This window comes from Oncorhynchus kisutch, unplaced genomic scaffold (assembly GCF_002021735.2).
Source record: "Oncorhynchus kisutch isolate 150728-3 unplaced genomic scaffold, Okis_V2 Okis09a-Okis19a_hom, whole genome shotgun sequence".
Classification (NCBI taxonomy): domain Eukaryota; kingdom Metazoa; phylum Chordata; class Actinopteri; order Salmoniformes; family Salmonidae; genus Oncorhynchus; species Oncorhynchus kisutch.
The window spans coordinates 1526729-1546235 of record NW_022261985.1 but is presented as its reverse complement, the minus strand read 5'-3'; the positions used below and the strand labels follow the sequence as shown (position 1 = coordinate 1546235).

General features: G+C 43.8%; 1 protein-coding gene across 3 annotated transcripts; it reads right to left on the bottom strand.

The window, feature by feature from the left end:
* Window position 1: 1 nt before the first annotated feature.
* On the bottom strand, window positions 2-19385 carry LOC109876616 (mesoderm-specific transcript homolog protein). Of its 3 annotated transcripts, none has more exons than XM_031815360.1 (12): window positions 18819-19385; window positions 18282-18474; window positions 15667-15746; window positions 15324-15401; window positions 14875-15011; window positions 14545-14603; window positions 8168-8208; window positions 7997-8067; window positions 6134-6235; window positions 5657-5733; window positions 2740-2803; window positions 2-697 (listed from the first exon to the last, which is right to left on the bottom strand). In XM_031815360.1, exons 2-12 carry the CDS (start codon window positions 18433-18435, stop codon window positions 580-582), a joined length of 981 nt encoding a protein of 326 aa, XP_031671220.1. In that variant the 5' UTR covers window positions 18436-18474; window positions 18819-19385; the 3' UTR covers window positions 2-579. The 3 variants fall into 3 exon arrangements, with proteins under 3 accessions (XP_031671220.1, XP_031671221.1, XP_031671222.1); XM_031815361.1 differs by having other exon boundaries at window positions 18747-18832; XM_031815362.1 differs by having other exon boundaries at window positions 5-697; window positions 18599-19141.
* Window positions 19386-19507: the final 122 nt, after the last annotated feature.

Below are 19507 nucleotides of genomic sequence, written 5' to 3'. Positions count from 1 at the left end.
ATTGTTAAGCTTTATGGAAAACTCCTTTTTATTTCTAGAAATATCAAAATGATTTTCTTTGTAATTCGTAACAGGTTGCAACCCATCAATTTGTCATAAACAACAAATAGATTGGACCCCATAGATGAGATTACCTTAGGAAATCTTACTGGAAGCATGAAAGATCATCCATTCAGTACTGTCACTTTATTTATACCGAGTAGCAGGAGACAGTATCTGTCCAACTTGGCTTGGCTCTTTGATGACATACCAGGAATGGATTCAAGATTACTGTGTGTCATATCAGCTATGATTCAATGTGCACAGTTCTCATCCAGGTTGGAGGTGTTTGTTCACGACCGACCCAGTCAGAGCTGAATCCTCACAACTTTTTCCACAATGGGAGATGTGAAAATGTGTGTTCATTAGGCACCAAATGGAAGAAAACACTGAAATAGGGCTGAACTCCAATAAGAAATGCGTGTTTCTGTTTTCCTATTGCAAAAATGTTTTAACCTTCCCGTTGTGAGCCCGAATGAACATGACCCAGGTTATGCTCGCAGATGTCAAGTTGAGAATGTCTAATGCTGGTGAGTTGGCTCAGAAGGCGTTGATGAAGCTGAAGTAGGCGTTGAGGAAGCCAGTTGGGTCCTCCAGCTGGGGATAATGGCTGATGTGTTCATCTAGAACCGACACAGTAGACCTCTGCACCAGTTTCCTGAATGAAAATGACAACATTGGGTTGGGAGGGACAAAAGGAATACTTGCTCTCTGTAATACCCAAATGAATGATGGGGGATATATACAGAAACCCAAATACTTTGTCTACTACTGTATATACAGAATTTAAGCATTTGTCTCGGGGCTCTAATCAATCAGTTCCGGTTTAGCCGACATCCGCATAGTGGTGGAATGCATTAGCGCTGTCAAACACAAGCGTCTCCTAGCATTATACCTAAAGCGCACATTGCCATTGGCTGCACGGAGTCACATTTAGCGAAATTACATGCAGCCTTGTTTACAATTCCGAACACTGGAATGTGAGATCTAGCTACAGAGCCATTAGGCTGATAGAAATCATTTTCTGTAATGATTTTCAATTTGAGCAACATTTCTATATAGCCTACAATTTCTCGTTCTGGTCAGTCGCCTTCAATCGAGTCAGACGGGGTTCAAATCTTCACTTTAGTTCTGCATAATTGTGGTGCCTTACATCAGTCTACAAATCCCACACAACTCAAGGCCAATGGTGGTGCATTGTCTTGAGTAACTTTGAAATATAGATAATAAAAAAACTAAATCCTGCAGTGGCTGAGTGGAATTGTCACTGGCTTGCAGAGCAAGATAATGGTTCAAAACCCGAGTGGTTCTGTAGCTAAGGTTATAGCCTCAATATATCCTGTGGCACAGAGGCTGTCAGAAGGCTACAGACCGACCGGAACAAAGAACATGTTTTCTGCTTTTTCGGACTACAACCTTATGTTGAAGGAGACAAAGACGTCATGAAAGATGGTGGCATAAGAGAAAGATGTCTGTCTGCCTCTCAGTGTCCATGGGAAAAGACTTGGCAGGGAGCGTAAGATATCCTGGGGTGGTAATTAGCAGTGTGAAGCGGTGGTTGGACAAATGGTGAGAGAGTCAAAAGAAGGATTTATCCAGATGGGTCCTAAAGACATGATCAAACTGGACCAGCTGAAACTCCAGCAACTGACACGGACCAGTTCAAGTATGGTGGTGGAGGAAGGTAGCAACCGAGAGGGGAGAAGTGAGTAGAATTCAAGGCAAGCAGAAGCAAAGACTAAACAATATATTTTTTCAAGATTTAACCATGGTGTTTCTGGTGAATTATTACATAGCCATCTGAATTTATATCTCTGAATACAGGGACCATATCCTCTTCGCTCCCCATCTCAGAGATGAAGGGTGGTCCTCTTCAATCCAGAGCCAGGACTGGGATTCCAACCAGCAACCTCATTTGTGTGAGGCAGGGAGCATCCACCAGCACCACAGACCCCTTCACACTAACTAGGAAACACTTGTTAAAGGTAGACATCTGAAGAAAGGAGGTTCATGTTAAAAATGACATTGGATGGGATTTGAACCCATGACCTTGGCGATGCCAGGCAGTGACAATTACTGTTAGTACGATAAACTGCTCTGACAAAGAGAGTGCATTTAACATTCTACACAACCTATGGACTGAGCTTTGAGGCCAAAAATACTTCTACAATATACTTTGTCTGTGTGTAGGGCTTAAATACCCTTCCTGGTATTTTTGCAGACATTAGAAGGAATGCACAGGCTTGTGCTCCAACAACAAGAGAAGAGGTACTACCTTATGTACCTTACTGCAAAATAAAGGCTCGACACGCCATAGAAAGTGTATTAAAGTAATATCACGTTTTAGACGTCAACCAAACATTGGATCCTATTTCAGTTGAATGCATTCAGTAGTACAACTGACTAGGTATCCCCTTTTCCCTGATTTCAGACAGGAAAAAACAGGAGTACATTGTGCCTCAGACACTCACTGTAAACACCCCCATCATGTGGTTTTACATGATACTACAGCTCTTCATATGGAAAGACCTCATTTACCATGCAAGCTCAACCCTAGCAAAACTCATTGAATATTTCTACACTCACAAATGTAACTACCCAATACAAGTGAATGGCAATGATCCCGTGCATGTGAATGAAACTCACTTAAATAACTCAATGCATGTCAATTGGATAAGAGTATGGAAGAGGTGCACTTACTGGTAAAGGAAGATGAATTGGGGGTGAGGGTTGACTGGATCCAGGGGTCCATAGATCATATGAACTGAAAGACAAGGAGGTAGAGAGATCACGTGGAGGAGTGGGATTCCATGAACTTGTTGCCTTTCAATGACAGTTTTGTCAATTAGCATCTAAGTAAAACCACATGCCTTCTCATAACAATCAAATGTTACAATGCATCTAGTGATGACACGCCGGAACGCTTCACGGTGAGATGTTGAACAGGATTCTATGGGGATGGGGACCATGTGTAGTAGGGAGGGAGGTGTGGATCACACCGTTCACGCCACTACCAGCTAACCTTAATGGGGCACAGATGGGCTAATAAACTCCTGGGAGGTATTAGTCTGCGCTAAGTAGCTTAGCCTCACTGACTGACTCGCTGGTCACCTCAGTCTAAACTAGAGGGGAGTTTTACAGCTTACAGTCACTGTACAACGGCATTCAGAAGTGTACTAACTGACATGCCACTGTAACTTGTTTTTGTGCAGTTTCATAGTAGGCACAAACCTACCTATTGCAGGAAATCAACATCAACAGATAGAACATCATTATCTTAAACATCAACAGAACAGCAGTGGTGGAGTTGAATGACAGACAGACATCATTATCTTAAACATCAACAGAACAGCAGTGGTGGAGTTGAATGACAGACAGACATCATTATCTTAAATATCAACAGAACAGCAGTGGTGGAGTTGAATGAAAGACAGACATCATTATCTTAAATATCAACAGAACAGCAGTGGTGGAGTTGAATGAATGACAGACATCATTATCTTAAATATCAACAGAACAGCAGTGGTGGAGTTGAATGAAAGACAGACATCATTATCTTAAACATCAACAGAACAGCAGTGGTGGAGTTGAATGAATGACAGTACATCATTATCTTAAATATCAACAGAACAGCAGTGGTTGAGTTGAATGAAAGACAGACATCATTATCTTAAATATCAACAGAACAGCAGTGGTGGAGTTGAATGAATGACAGTACATCATTATCTTAAACATCAACAGAACAGCAGTGGTGGAGTTGAATGAAAGACAGACATCATTATCTTAAATATCAACAGAACAGCAGTGGTGGAGTTGAATGAAAGACAGACATCATTATCTTAAATATCAACAGAACAGCAGTGGTGGAGTTGAATGAATGACAGACATCATTATCTTAAACATCAACAGAACAGCAGTGGTGGAGTTGAATGAATGACAGACAGTACATCATTATCTTAACTTCCTGCCATTGCCCTTCTGTCATTACAGTACCTTCAGAAAGGACTCACAGTCCTTGACTATTTACACATTTTTCTTGTGTTTCATAATGTGATTAAAATAGGTTGGTCATTTTTTTTGTCAACGAACTATCCAAAATACTGTAATGTTAAAGTGGGGGGGTGGTAATGGAAAATAAACAGTAATATATTTGGATAAGAAAGGTATTCAACTCCCTGAGTCAATATATGCTAGGATCCCCTTTGGCAGTGATTACAGCTGTGAGTCTTTCTGGGTCTGTCTAAAAGCTTTGCAAACCTGGATTATACAATATTTGCCCATTATTCTTTTAAAAATTCTTCAAGCTCAGTCAAGTTCGATGTTGATCATTGCTAGACAGCCATTTTCAAGTCTTGCCATAGATTTTCAAGTCGATTTAAGTCAAAACTATAACTAGGCCACTCAGGAACATTCAATGTCATCTTGGTAAGTAACTCCAGTGTATATTTGGCCTTGTGTTTTAGTTTATTGTCCTGCTGAAAGGTGGATTTGTCTCCCAGTGTCTGTTAGAAAGCAGACTGAGTCAGGTTTTCCTCTAGGATTTTGCCTGTGCATAGCTCTATTACATTTTTTTTCATATCCTAAAAAACTCCCTTGTCCTTGCCGATGACAAGCATACCCATAACATGATGCAGACACCACCATGCTTGAAAATATGAAGAGTGGTACTCGGTGATGTGTTGGCTTTAGCCCAAAAGTAATGCTTTGTATTCTGGACAAAAAGTTCATTTCTTTGCCACATCTTTTGTAGTATTACTTTAGTGTCTTATTGCAAACAGGATGCATTTTGAAATATTTTTATTCTTAACAGGCTTCCTTGTTTTCACGCTGTAATTTAGGTTAGCATTGTGGAGTAACTACAGTGTTTTTGAGTCATACTCAGTTTTCACCTATCACAGCCATTAAACTCGAACTAGTTTAAAAATCCCCATTGGCCTCATGTTGAAATCCCTGAGCGGTTTCCTTCCTGTTCATCAACTGAATTACGAAGGACATCTGTACCTTTAGTAGTGACTGGGTGTCCTGATACACCATCCAAAGTGTGATTAATAACTTCACCATGCTCAAAAGGGGTAATCAAAGTCTGCTTTAAAAAATAAAAATCTTCATCTACCAATAGGCTTTCCAATGCCTCCCTGGTCTTTGTCGTTGAATTTGTGCTTGAAATTCACTGTTCGACTGAGGAACCTTATAGATAATTGTGTGTGTGGTGCACAGAGACGGGGTAGTCACTCAAAAATCATGTTACCACCATTATTGCACACAGAGTTAGTCCATGCAACTTATTATCTGACTTGTTAAGCACATTGTTATACTTTATGTTTATTTAGGCTTGTCATAACAAAGGGATTGGGGTATTGCGTGTAGATCAGTGACACAACATCTACATTTAATCCATTTTAAATTCAGGCTGTAACAACAAAATGTGGAAAAGGTCAAGGGGTTTGAATACTTTCTGAAGGCACAGTATATCACTCATCTATGAGAATATATCATTTTTTGTTTTCATTCAGTTATCAAAGGTTCAATCATAACTTGAGACACTCTAGTGTAACAAACTTCACATAAACCGGGCATTGATGTTTCAATCCTTGCTCAGCAACTAGACAGAACTCACCAGGGATGAAAGTAGAGGTGAGAGCACCAACCCATCTGTCTCGGTGCTGGTCCCTCTGGTTAATAAACTGCAGGATACTAGGAGAAGGGATATGCCATCTTATTACCATCACTATTAATCACAGATCAATCACTTTTATCCATCACTGAAATGGGAAACTAGCTTCATGCTAAGAAATGATATCAAATGAAAAGTACAAGGGTTGACAACATAATCTATGCTGGTGGAAACAATTATGTTTATATACAGTACGTTAGAATTTAGATGGAAAATGTGCACATTTATTCAGTGCAAATTTGGTTGGGTTAAAAAAAATTTTTTTTATCAAATTCTTTCACCTATAACAATGTATCAAATAACACCAAATTTGACTAGCCATGTTAGTTTGAAATGAGTCAGTGATCTGTCTAGTGACTACTCTATTCCGTATGTATAGGTATTTAACTAGTGAGGTCTGAACAGTGTATGGTACAGTACCTGTCCATGACCAGGTTCCCATCATTGAAGCGGACCCCTGTCCACATGTCCAAGAACTCCGCGTCTGTGGGCTGGGTGTAAGGACCAAACACGTCCCCAAGCCTGACATGAAACCAAGAGTAAACAGGGTAAATGCTACATCTTTACAGTACATGAAATATGTTCACTCAAACACAGTTGAGTGCTGGTTAGGTCATCCTCCATGTTTTTATTCAATTTGTTTCGTCAGCTATGCTTTGCAGCGAATATAAATACCTTCATAATATTTAAATAAAATGTGTTCATCTTTGAAACAGTAAAAATGGTTGAGGGGTTTATAATTTAGCTGAATGGACATAACTGTAAATGTACTATTTGTGCCAAGTGAACTTGCCAACGATGTTCTTACTGTAAATATGTCATTACGGTTACATGCACACATTAATGCGGTTATTGCGGATAGTCATTAATATAATAATTCGATTCAAACGTTTACATGCTTTGCAAGAATAACGATTTCTCTAATAATCATGTTTACATGGACACGTCTGGAATCAGGTTACCCGATGGCACTCTGACAAATGCAGAAAATCGCTAATCGAAATAAACGTTCTACCACCGCGACCACGTTATTTTTGGGAAGCATATTTGACATATAAAGCGTGTATGTGAAAACTACTTCTGAAGCCGAAACCACAGACACACGCCGTCAAAATTTGCGTGCGAGAGTAGAGTGCGTCAATTCACATACACAGCATCGCATATGCCAATTTAATGGTCAATACATAACAAACAGTTGTATTTATGTTCGCTATGTAGCCCGTGTTGTGTGTTCCTTTTGATTAACCTTATATCCTACAGGAGCCACCGCACATGCCTACTCTAAACAGTTATGTTAGCTCACGAATGTGAGGAGTTGATGCTAATACACCGGAGCAGATTTTAAAGAATTTATCTTGTCTCATTCTTTCTACAGAAGTATTCTCTCTTGAAATCAGAGTCCCTCGTGTTTCCTAGCCTGCCTAAGCTAAGTTATATTCCTGTGATGGAAATCAACACAGGTAGGCATAAAGTTAGTTTTCAATGTGCATTATTTGGCACTGGCAGTTAAATGTAACACTAAGGGCGTGTTCATCTACTTCGATTTCAGAGCGCTCTTGTCTGAGTGCCAGAGCGCAGAATAATATGGCCGGTGCCAGTAAATGTCGGCAAAAAAAAGCGTCATTAAATTGTTGCATGAAACATGATAACATGAAAACAGCCAAACCAGCTCTGCTAGGGCGAGTAAAATGGTCAGAGTGAGGTTCTCATTTTTGTCTGGAAGTAGCTAGCAATCTAGCCAACGGCTTGGGTGCTTGACTGCCGTTGTCAGGTCAGAACGCTTGGATCAACCCTACTCCTCAGCCAGAGCGTCCAGTGTGCGCTCTGAACGTTCAGAGAGCGAAACGCTCTGAATGTACTAACGGACAATCTGACAATGCTCTGAATTGACTAACGCCCAGAGCGCTCTCTGAGTGAATGTACGAACACGCCGTAAATAGACACTTTGGGTGTGTTCGTAAATTCCATCTGGAGTGCCAGAGTGCGCTCTGGGCGTTCATAAACACAGAACGTTGTCAGATTTTGATAAACAGAGTAAAGTGTTTACATGACTATTGCATAATCTGCCTACTGCCATAACTTGTAACTGTAATATTGATGTATGACTGTGCATGTAAAGGTAATGTAAAGGTAATGTATTTGACTGCAGATAATTCAAAATACACAATGACTGAGCCCCTTGCTGCAACGCTGTTAGCTTGAGCTCATGTGTCCCTTCTGTGTCCACGTTAAAGATTCAAGAGATGTGTACAGTAGGAGGAAAGGTATGTGAGAACACAGTACCCTTTAGAGAACACCATGTAGTTGGTCAGACGGGTCAGCACTGGAGAGAGGAAGCTGGAGTCCTTGAGGAGCTGTGTGGGAGACAGCATGGCGATGATTCAACAGAACAACAATAAGCAGTCATAATGCTGAGAACAGTCTGATAATCCAGAATAGTAAATGTTGACTAACCTTCTGAAGGAATCTGGGATGGTGTGTTTCTGGGAATATTCCTGTTCAAGAAAAAATGTTTTTTTTACTTACATTAAATATTTCATAATCAAACATGGCAAGTTAACAGTAAGACAAAGGCTATCAAAGCAATGTGTCACTTTGTCTTGAAGTTCTTGACCGGTAATCTACTTTGTACACATATGAAGTGAGTTTGAGGGGGTAAGAGTTTAGGGTAGGAACATCCCAAGGATTCCGGATAGCACTAACCCATAGGAAACTATTGCGGTATAGTGTGTATGACTCGGAGTAGAGGAATTTGTAAGAACAGAAAATCACTGATTTGAACGAGGGGTTAAACTAAGGGTGAGCTACTCTGGTACTGATGACAAGCAGGGTGTGCAGGATTTAGTGGGACAAATATCCAATTGGGCTGCGTGTGTAAATGCAGTCTTAGTAAAAAATAAAATAATAATAATCAGACAATACAGGTGAGTTTACACCAGCTGCCCATCGTTGTCTAATCAGGCTCTGATTGGTTACAGGTTGTCTGCTACACACAACATATAAATACACAAGTCTTTTCACCTCACTTCACCAGTACTGTTCATTGGGTGTCATGGCTGCTCGTACTGGCTCAGGGTAAGATGGTGGCAAGAGCAATGTTACTTTCATCACATTGAGAATGTTGTTTAACGGTCAACCTCTGTCTGTAGGTGCCTCCTTGCTTTGCTGAGCTGTTCATTGTTATCCTTATCAACAAGGTAAGAGCAACATTAAAGTACTGTTTGCTTCAATTGTTTTTGGATGTTTTATTTTTATCTGAAGTTAATGTTTCGTTTGTTGCTTCCCCAGTTTATAGGACTGTCTTTCTCCACCCTCTTCGAGCACGGCACTAGTCGTCTATGAGCACGGCACTAGTCGTCTATGAGCACGGCACTAGTCGTCTATGAGCACGGCACTAGTCGTCTATGAGCACGGCACTAGTCGTCTATGAGCACGGCACTAGTCGTCTATGAGCACGGCACTAGTCGTCTATGAGCACGGCACTAGTCGTCTATGAGCACGGCACTAGTCGTCTATGAGCACGGCACTAGTCGTCTATGAGCACGGCACTAGTCGTCTATGAGCACGGCACTAGTCGTCTATGAGCACGGCACTAGTCGTCTATGAGCACGGCACTAGTCGTCTATGAGCACGGCACTAGTCGTCTATGAGCACGGCACTAGTCGTCTATGAGCACGGCACTAGTCGTCTATGAGCACGGCACTAGTCGTCTATGAGCACGGCACTAGTCGTCTATGAGAAAGGCACTAGTCGTCTATGAGAAAGGCACTAGTCGTCTATGAGCACGGCACTAGTCGTCTATGAGCACGGCACTAGTCGTCTTTGAGCACGGCACTAGTCGTCTATGAGCACGGCACTAGTCGTCTATGAGCACGGCACTAGTCGTCTATGAGCACGGCACTAGTCGTCTATGAGCACGGCACTAGTCGTCTATGAGCACGGCACTAGTCGTCTATGAGCACGGCACTAGTCGTCTATGAGCACGGCACTAGTCGTCTATGAGCACGGCACTAGTCGTCTATGAGCACGGCACTAGTCGTCTATGAGCACGGCACTAGTCGTCTATGAGCACGGCACTAGTCGTCTATGAGCACGGCACTAGTCGTCTATGAGCACGGCACTAGTCGTCTATGAGCACGGCACTAGTCGTCTATGAGAAAGGCACTAGTCGTCTATGAGAAAGGCACTAGTCGTCTATGAGCACGGCACTAGTCGTCTATGAGAAAGGCACTAGTCGTCCTTGAGCACGGCACTAGTCGTCTATGAGCACGGCACTAGTCGTCTATGAGCACGGCACTAGTCGTCTATGAGCACGGCACTAGTCGTCTATGAGCACGGCACTAGTCGTCTATGAGAAAGGCACTAGTCGTCTATGAGCACGGCACTAGTCGTCTATGAGCACGGCACTAGTCGTCTAGTCTATGAGAAAGGCACTAGTCGTCTACGAGCACGGCACTAGTCGTCTACGAGCACGGCACTAGTCGTCTACGAGCACGGCACTAGTCGTCTACGAGCACGGCACTAGTCGTCTACGAGCACGGCACTAGTCGTCTACGAGCACGGCACTAGTCGTCTACGAGAAAGGCACTAGTCGTCTACGAGAAAGGCACTAGTCGTCTACGAGAAAGGCACTAGTCGTCTACGAGAAAGGCACTAGTCGTCTACGAGAAAGGCACTAGTCGTCTACGAGAAAGGCACTAGTCGTCTACGAGAAAGGCACTAGTCGTCTATGAGAAAGGCACTAGTCGTCGATGAGAAAGGCACTAGTTGTCTATGAGAAAGGCACTAGTCGTCTATTAGAAAGGCACTAGTTGTCTATGAGAAAGGCACTAGTCGTCTATGAGAAAGACACTAGTCGGAGCGACACCGACAAGCATATGCTGCCCCCCTCTCCTCCTGAGACTGAAGGCTCTATTCCCGTTCCATACCGACTAGCTGGTGTCAGCTCCGGCAGGTTCAGGAAGAGCCTGAAGCCTGTTTTTCCAGGGTGGAGAAGACCCTTTAGTGCACCATTGGTGCCCTGGCTCTATCAAGATTCCTTGGCATGAGCAGAACAACCTAAATTTATTTGTCACATACACATGGTTAGCAGATGTTAATGCGAGTGTCGCGAAATGCTTGTGCTTCTAGTTCCGACAATGCAGTAATAACCAACGAGTAACCTAACAATTTCACAACAACTACCTTATACCCACACAAGTGTAAAGGGATGAAGAATATGTACATAAAGATATATGAATGAGTGACAGTACAGAATGGCATAAGCAAGATGAAGTAGATGGTATAGAGTACAGTATATACATATGAGATGAGTGATGTAGGGTATGTAAACATTATATAAAGTGGCATAGTTTAAAGTGACTAGTGATACATTTATTACATACATTTTTCCATTATTAAAGTGGCTGGAGATGAGTCAGTATGTTGGCAGCAGCCACTCCATGTTAGTGGTGGCTGTTTAACAGTCTGATGGCCTTGAGATAGAAGCTGTTTTTCAGTATCTCGGTCCCAGCTTTGATGCACCTGTATTGACCTCGCCTTCTAGATGATAGCGGGGTGAACAGGCAGTGGCTCGGGTGGTAGTTGTCCTTGATGATCTTTATGGCCTTCCTGTGACATCGGGTGGTGTAGGTGTCCTGGAGGGCAGGTAGTTTGCCCCCGGTGATGCGTTGTGCAGACGTCACTACCGTCTGGAGAGCCTTACGGTTATGGGTGGAGCAGTTGCCGTACCAGGCAGTAATACAGCCTGACAGGATGCTCTCGATTGTGCGTCTGTAAAAGTTTGAGTGCTTTTGGTGACAAGCCGAATTTCTTCAGCCTCCTAAGGTTGAAGAGGCGCTGCTGCGCCTTCTACACCACGCTGTCTGTGTGGGTGGACCAATTCAGTTTGTCTGTGATGTGAACGCCGAGTAACTTAAAACTTACTACCCTCTCCACTACTGTCCCGTCGATGTGGATAGGGGGGGTGCTCCCTCTGCTGTTTCCTGAAGTCCACGATCATCTCCTTTGTTTTGTTGATGTTGAGTGTGAGGTTATTTTCCTGACACCACACTCTGAGGGCCCTCACCTCCTCCCTGTAGGCCGTCTTGTCATTGTTGGTAATCAAGCCTCCCACTGTAGTGTGGTCTGCAAACTTGATGATTGAATTGGAGGCATGCATGGCCACGCAGTCGTGGGTTAACAGGGAGTACAGAAGAGGGTTCAGAACACACCCTTGTGGGGCCCCAGTGTTGAGGATCAGCGGGGTGGAGATGTTGTTACCTACTCTCACCACCTGGGGGCGGCCCGTCAGGAAGTCCAGTACCCAGTTGCACAGGGCGGGGTCGAGACCCATCAAGCTTTATGACGAGTTTGGAGGGTACTAGGGTGTTAAATGCTGAGCTGTAGTCGATAAACCGCATTCTCACATAGGTATTCCTCTTGTCCAGATGGGTTAGGGCAGTGTGCAGTGTGGTTGCGATTGTGTCGTCTGTGGACCTATTGGGGCGGTAAGCAAATTGGAGTGGGTCTAGGGTGTCAGGTAGGGTGGAGGTTATATGGTCCTTGACTAGTCTCTCAAAGCACTTCATGATGACGGAAGTGAGTGCTTAGTTGTTTAGCTCAGTTACCTTAGCTTTCTTGGGAACAGGAACAATGGCGGCCCTCTTGAAGCATGTGGGAACAGCAGACTGGGTTAAGGTTTGATTGAATATGTCTGTAAACACACGAGCCAGCTGGTCTGCGCATGCTCTAAGGACGCGGCTGGGGATGCCGTCTGGGCCTGCAGCCTTGCGAGGGTTAACACGTTTAAATGTTTTACTCACGTCGGCTGCAGTGAAGGAGAGTCCGCAGGTTTTGGTAGCGGGCCGTGTCAGTGGCACTGTATTTTCCTCAAAGCGAGCAAAGAAGTTGTTTAGTCTGTCTGGGAGCAAGACATCCTGGTCCGCGACGGGGCTGGTTTTCTTTTTGTAATCCGTGATTGACTGTAGACCCTGCCACATACCTCTTGTGTCTGAGCCGTTGAATTGTGACTACTTTGTCTCTATACTGTCGCTTAGCTTGTTTGATTGCCTTGCGGAGAGAATAGCAACACTGTTTGTATTCGGTCATGTTTCCGGTCACCTTGCCCTGGTTAAAAGCAGTGGTTCGCGCTTTCAGTTTCGTGTGAATGCTGCCATCAATCCACGGTTTCTGGTTTGGGAGTGTTTTAATAGTTGCTGTGGGTACGACATCGCCAATGCACTTTCTAATAAACTCACTCACCGACTCAGCGTATTTGTCAATGTTGTTGTTTGACGCAATGCGGAACATATCCCAATCCACGTGATCGAAGCAATCCTGAAGCGTGGAATCAGATTGGTCGGACCAGCGTTGAACAGACCTGAGTGCGGGAGCTTCTTGTTTTAGTCTCTGTCTGTAGGCAGGGAGCAACAAAATGGAATCGTGGTCAGCTTTTCCGAAAGGGCGGGGGAGGGCCTTGTATGCGTTGCTGAAGTTAGAATAACAATGATCCAGGGTTTTACCAGCCCTGGTAGCACAATCGATATGCTGATAGAATTTAAGGAGTCTTGTTTTCAGATTAGCCTTGTTAAAATACCCAGCTACAATGAATGCAGCCTCAGGATATGTGGTTTACATAGTCAAATAAAGTTAGTTCATGGCCATCGATGTGTCTGCTTGGGGGGGAATATATGAATCTGTGATTATAATCGACGAGAATTCTCTTGATAGAGAATGCGGTCAACATTTGATAGTGAGGAATTCTAAGGTAGATGAAGAGAAGGACTTGAGTTCCTGTATGTTGTTATGATCACACCACGTCTCGTTAATCATAAGGCATACCCCCGCCCCTATTCTTACCAGAAAGATGCTGGTTTCTGTCGGCGAGATGCGTGAAGAAACCAGCTGGCTGTACCGACTCCGATAGCGTGTCTCGAGTGAGCCATGTTTCCATGAAGCAAAGAACGTTACAGTCTCTGATGTCTCTCTGGAATGCTACCCTTGCTCGGATTTTATTAACCTTGTTGTCAAGAGACTGGACATTGGCGAGTAGTATGGTAGGGAGCGGTGCACGATGTGCTCGTCTCTGGAGCCTGACCAGAAGACCGCTTCGTCTGCCCCTTTTACGGTGTCGTTGTTTTGGTTCGCCGGCTGGGATCCGATCCATTGTCCTGGGTGGTGGGCAAAACAGAGGATCCGCTTCGGGAAAGTCGTATTCCTGGTCGTAATGATGGTGAGTTGACGTTGCTCTTGTATCCAGTAGTTCCTCCCGACTGTATGTAATAAAACCTAAGATTACCTGGGGTACCAATGTAAGAAATAACACATAAAAAAATAAAATACTGCATAGTTTCCTAGGAACGCGAAGCGGCCATCTCCGTCGGCGCCGGGATGTTTCCAGGAACCAGCAGTAAGGTTCTGATATCTTCTGGTTTATGTTCATGATTTCTTAGTATTGACCCAACTTCATGAATAATCCATGTTTCTTGTTGGCTACAACATGGTTCTTCCCAGGCTAAGGGTGGTGTCTGGTTGGAGTCCTCCAAGGCTAAGGGTGGTGTCTGGTTGGAGTCTTCCCAGGGTGTATTTGTCTGGGTAACACCAGTATGGCTACTAGGTAAGGTTGTTACATCTTTCTGATGTTGCAGATTTAACACTTTTCTATTCCTGGCTCGGCAGCTCTGTATTAACCTGGATCCTGATATCATTAGGCTATGATGCTCTACAACTTTGAATAAATTACTTTAAAATGTTTGTCTGGCTTTCTTTGTCCATTTAAATGGTACATTTGACTTAAGTATGGTTTATGCTACCTGTAGCCAATCAGGAAAAGGTCTGAAACTGTACTCTACCTCCATTGGACAAACAGAGGCTGTTGATGGTCAAGTGTCCAGTCCTGTTGTGGTCACTCCTGTGAGATACAAAGATGGGGAAGGGGTCAGTCAGGAGAAGCTCTACAGCCTCCATCATATTTCACCTTTCCTGTGTTGTTGGGTAATGGAAGGGAAAACACGACTATTGAGACGCAGCCCTATGATGTCAGAGTGCTTTCAGTGATGATGGTTCCTCCAGGGTTGGCTTCCAAGCCCAACGTTGACCATTAGTGGGGGAAATGCAAACTGACACAGGCTCAATGTTTAGGGGCAACTTCATTGTACTTGGTGCGGCAGTGCAGAGCTCACCTGTAGAGCAGTTCCAGGGCCACAGTGTCTCCATAGTCATGGGAGAGCAGGTTGACCCTCTGCTCTGTCAGACCCAGGTGGGACACCAACGCCTCCACAACACTGGCCTGCTCAAAGATGGAGTAGCGGTGGGGCCTCTGTCAGGGAGAAAGGTCAGTCTAGGTGAGCACCTTAGCTAGAACAAAATGTGCTTATTTGGATTTTTTTTTAAAGATTGTTAATGCAATTTTCCTACTGGTCTACTTTCCTGTAGTGTATAGGTTAGCATAACTTGCCTTTCCTCAGTTATTGGCAATTGTTTGCTTGCTTTGTCATTACAGTTGTACACAATAACCCACAAACAGTGTCGTCTCTCTCCCTGGTAGATTCCCTGGCATTCTAACCGATGCCTCAGACCGTTTCACCCCGAACTAGCCCACAATTAAACTCTGCCATAGCCTGCGACTCACAGGTTTGTCACTGAAGCCAAAACCAAGAAAGTCCAGAGCAATGACACGGTTAAAGCGCCGATTCAGGGGCTCCCATATCTGTAAGACAGAAACAGAGCTGGCATTCAGACACCTGTCCAGATACCTGGGTCATGTTCATAAGGCATACAAAAATACATGAATCCAAAAAGGGATGCTTGTTTTCATGTCCGGTTGCAAAACCATTTGCTACGGTGTGCCCTATTGAACATGGCTCTGTTCACAATATACCATCTGAGAGAATGTGGAATAAGAATTATCCCAGCAAACCAATTGATCTGTGCATAACATTTTATAGATAAGCCCCTTTCTCTCATCTCCTTACCTTGTACCAGTCCAGGCTGGAGGTAGGGAAGCCATGGAGGAGAATGACCACATCAGAGCTGCCTACAGCACCATAGGTCTCTGGTAGAGGAAAAAGTCAAGCATACACATTGTTCCTCACATACCATGACCTGCTACACGCACCACAAATATGTCAAAGTAATGGGCTAAAACTGCTGCTTGGAACATGGGCTCCAACTTCTAGCAGTCCAGACTGTTCACTGTACTGATGAAGGAGCCACTAGATGGCTACAGTAGTCTGTACTGATGAAGGAGCCACTAGATGGTTACAGTAGTCTGTACTGATGAAGGAGCCACTAGATGGTTACAGTAGTCTGTACTGATGAAGGAGCCACTAGATGGTTACAGTAGTCTGTACTGATGAAGGAGCCACTAGATGGTTACAGTAGTCTGTACTGATGAAGGAGCCACTAGATGGTTACAGTAGTCTGTACTGATGAAGGAGCCACTAGATGGTCACAGTAGTCTGTACTGATGAAGGAGCCACTAGATGGTCACAGTAGTCTGTACTGATGAAGGAGCCACTAGATGGCTACAGTAGTCTGTACTGATGAAGGAGCCACTAGATGGCTACAGTAGTCTGTACTGATGAAGGAGCCACTAGATGGCTACAGTAGTCTGTACTGATGAAGGAGCCACTAGATGGTTACAGTAGTCTGTACTGATGAAGGAGCCACTAGATGGTTACAGTAGTCTGTACTGATGAAGGAGCCACTAGATGGTCACAGTAGTCTGTACTGATGAAGGAGCCACTAGATGGTTACAGTAGTCTGTACTGATGAAGGAGCCACTAGATGGTCACAGTAGTCTGTACTGATGAAGGAGCCACTAGATGGCTACAGTAGTCTGTACTGATGAAGGAGCCACTAGATGGTCACAGTAGTCTGTACTGATGAAGGAGCCACTAGATGGTCACAGTAGTCTGTACTGATGAAGGAGCCACTAGATGGTTACAGTAGTCTGTACTGATGAAGGAGCCACTAGATGGTCACAGTAGTCTGTACTGATGAAGGAGCCACTAGATGGCTACAGTAGTCTGTACTGATGAAGGAGCCAGATGGCTACAGTAGTCTGTACTGATGAAGGAGCCACTAGATGGTCACAGTAGTCTGTACTGATGAAGGAGCCACTAGATGGCTACAGTAGTCTGTACTGATGAAGGAGCCACTAGATGGCTACAGTAGTCTGTACTGATGAAGGAGCCAGATGGCTACAGTACAGTCTGCACCACTGCATGCATCTCAATAATGTAATGAGACGCTAATTAAAGCTTGGTTTCTTTATTTCGCCCACATTCATGTGTGACAACTGGACAGGTGAAATAAATGCCTACCCCGCTCCTGTCAATTAAATTGAATGAAATGTGCTTTATTGGCATGACTTAAGAGTACATATTGCCAAAGCTTACTTTGGAGATTTACTATATTAACATCATTAAAATAATATTGTCAACATGACAACAGTAAAAACAACAATCAAGTGTCAAAATAACCAGACATTGAACAATAACAACGGCATAGAGGACATGTGAAGGTTGGTTGGTCTATCAGACACTGTCCCTCATTTTATGTCAGGCAGCAATGTAGTGGGCTGCCAACCCACAGCTCTCAGCATCCTCCCCCAACAGGACGGGTAGCCTTTTCTCATCAGAGAGGTCTTTGAAACCTTGAATAAGGGTTTCAAATTTGGGGTAATTACACTCAAATTGTTATATATTTTTTACATTTTGTCAGGAAATGCAGCTCTGTCTCAGGTTCTGCTGTTGTGCAGTGGTTGCACAGCCTTTCCTCTACAGGGAGCCAGGTTCTGCTGTTGTGCAGTGGTTGCACAGCCTTTCCTCTACAGGGAGCCAGGTTTTCCTCTGTCTACCCTTCTCAATGGCAAGGCTGTGCTCACTGAGCCTGTACTTTGTCAAGGTTTTGATCAGAAACCATGCTTAAATAGTTTGCCGTGGTGTACTGTCAATTTAGGGCCAGATAGCACTGCATTTGTTTTGTGCTTTGTGTTTCCCAATAAGTAATGTCGTTTTGACTGTTGTAATTTGGTTTATTCTGATTGGATGTTCTGGTCCTGAGGCTTCAGTGTGTTTGTAGAACAGGTTTGTGACCTCAGCCCCAGGAACAGCTGGATGAGGGGACTCTTGGCATTGCAGGGCTTGGTAATAATATGAGAGGGGGTCGCTGTATTTTAGATGTTAACAAAACTTAATTGCTCATGTTTTTAGTTTGTATTATTAGTGGATATTGGTCTAATTCTGCCCTGCGTGCATTGTTTGTAGTTTTCCTCTGGACATGTAGGTGAATCTTACAGAACTCTGCATTCAGGTTTCAATGGGGTGTTTGTCCCATTGGGGGAAATCTTGTTTTGCAAGTGGACTCCACACTCGCTGCCATAAAGTGCAATTGGTTCAATGACACATTCAATTAGTCTTTAAAAATCAGTACAGTGCACTACTATCAGGTATGTGCAGGGGATAGAGAGATGGATTCATAAGCAAGTTCAATTTCAAATGTATGATGTTTGGAGTATATAATCTGAATCAAATGAGAATACACCCGATCCTTCTATTCTACTCTTACTGATGCCAAATCTTACCCCTGTAGAATATATTGTTGCTCCTGAAAGTGAAGAATGCTCCAGCAGAGCGCCAGGTCAGGAGGGCTGGAGACAGTTGGGGAGGAGGGATGTGCAGGTAGACTGCCAGCAGAGGAATGCACAGCAAGCCCACAAGAAGCCACCATTCCCTCATCTTTCCGTTGGTAGGAGGGCCGGTCTCGCATTCCGCAACCTGGAAGACAACACTGGGGTCACGGCACGACATTTAATTTAGGCTACTATCAACCTTTAACATGAATGGTCTATAAGTGCCAGACCTATTGTGTGATAATGTCATGCGACACCCCGCTACTTACTGTCTATTATTAAATTCTAGAAGCAACATATTCGGCAAAACTAGACTTTGGAATACCGTCAAAATAGTGGGCTACATGTAAACGTCACGGTCTCCTTGCAACAATAGGCTATACTATCGTTGTTTAAAAAAATAAAGCATTAGCCTACCTCTTGGAAATGTGTCAATTCTTAACACTAAAATAACACTTCCGCCCGGGGCACTGTCAGTGCTGTACCTACCTACAGCCGAGTCGCGGTTCTGTCATTCCTATGCGCTCAGTGCGTCCGGGTCACTTGGGTAGGTTTCGAACCTTGGCCCAGTGCACTGCATTAATGCAGGGTCGGGGAATTGTATTATTTTGTGGTGTCGCATGGAGAATTGCCAGGGTGCTGAGCGCTAAATCTTCAGGAGCCATCTGTCGGTGTGGATGTCCAATAAGCATGCCAATGATACATGTCACTTGTGTTGGAGGTTTTGTATTCGTGCGCCCCGTTCCAAATGTCCACTTTCGTGTAACAAACCATATACTGATTTGAATATGACTATTACAATCAAAATTACACTAGGGAAGGCTACTCATTGCATGAATCAATGGAACAGCAGTCCAGAAGGAACGTAAGTTACCCTACTGATTATCAGTGCCATAATCAATATCACTGACTGATTATTAAAATGAGACAAGGCGAATGTGGTATATATGATGATTAAATAATCCTATATTTTTCTTGTCCATGCATGAGGAAATAACCTTGCTGCAGCCATCCAGAGGACGAACTGTTAGTGTCGGGTTACCCGTTTCCGCGTATCTTTCAAACCCCACCCAGACTCGCCACTAGATGGCAGCGTAGCAACTAAAGCACTAAGCAGACATCTGACAGAATGGGTGTTTCACTTTAAGCAGAATCATACGATTATTAAAAGGACAAGT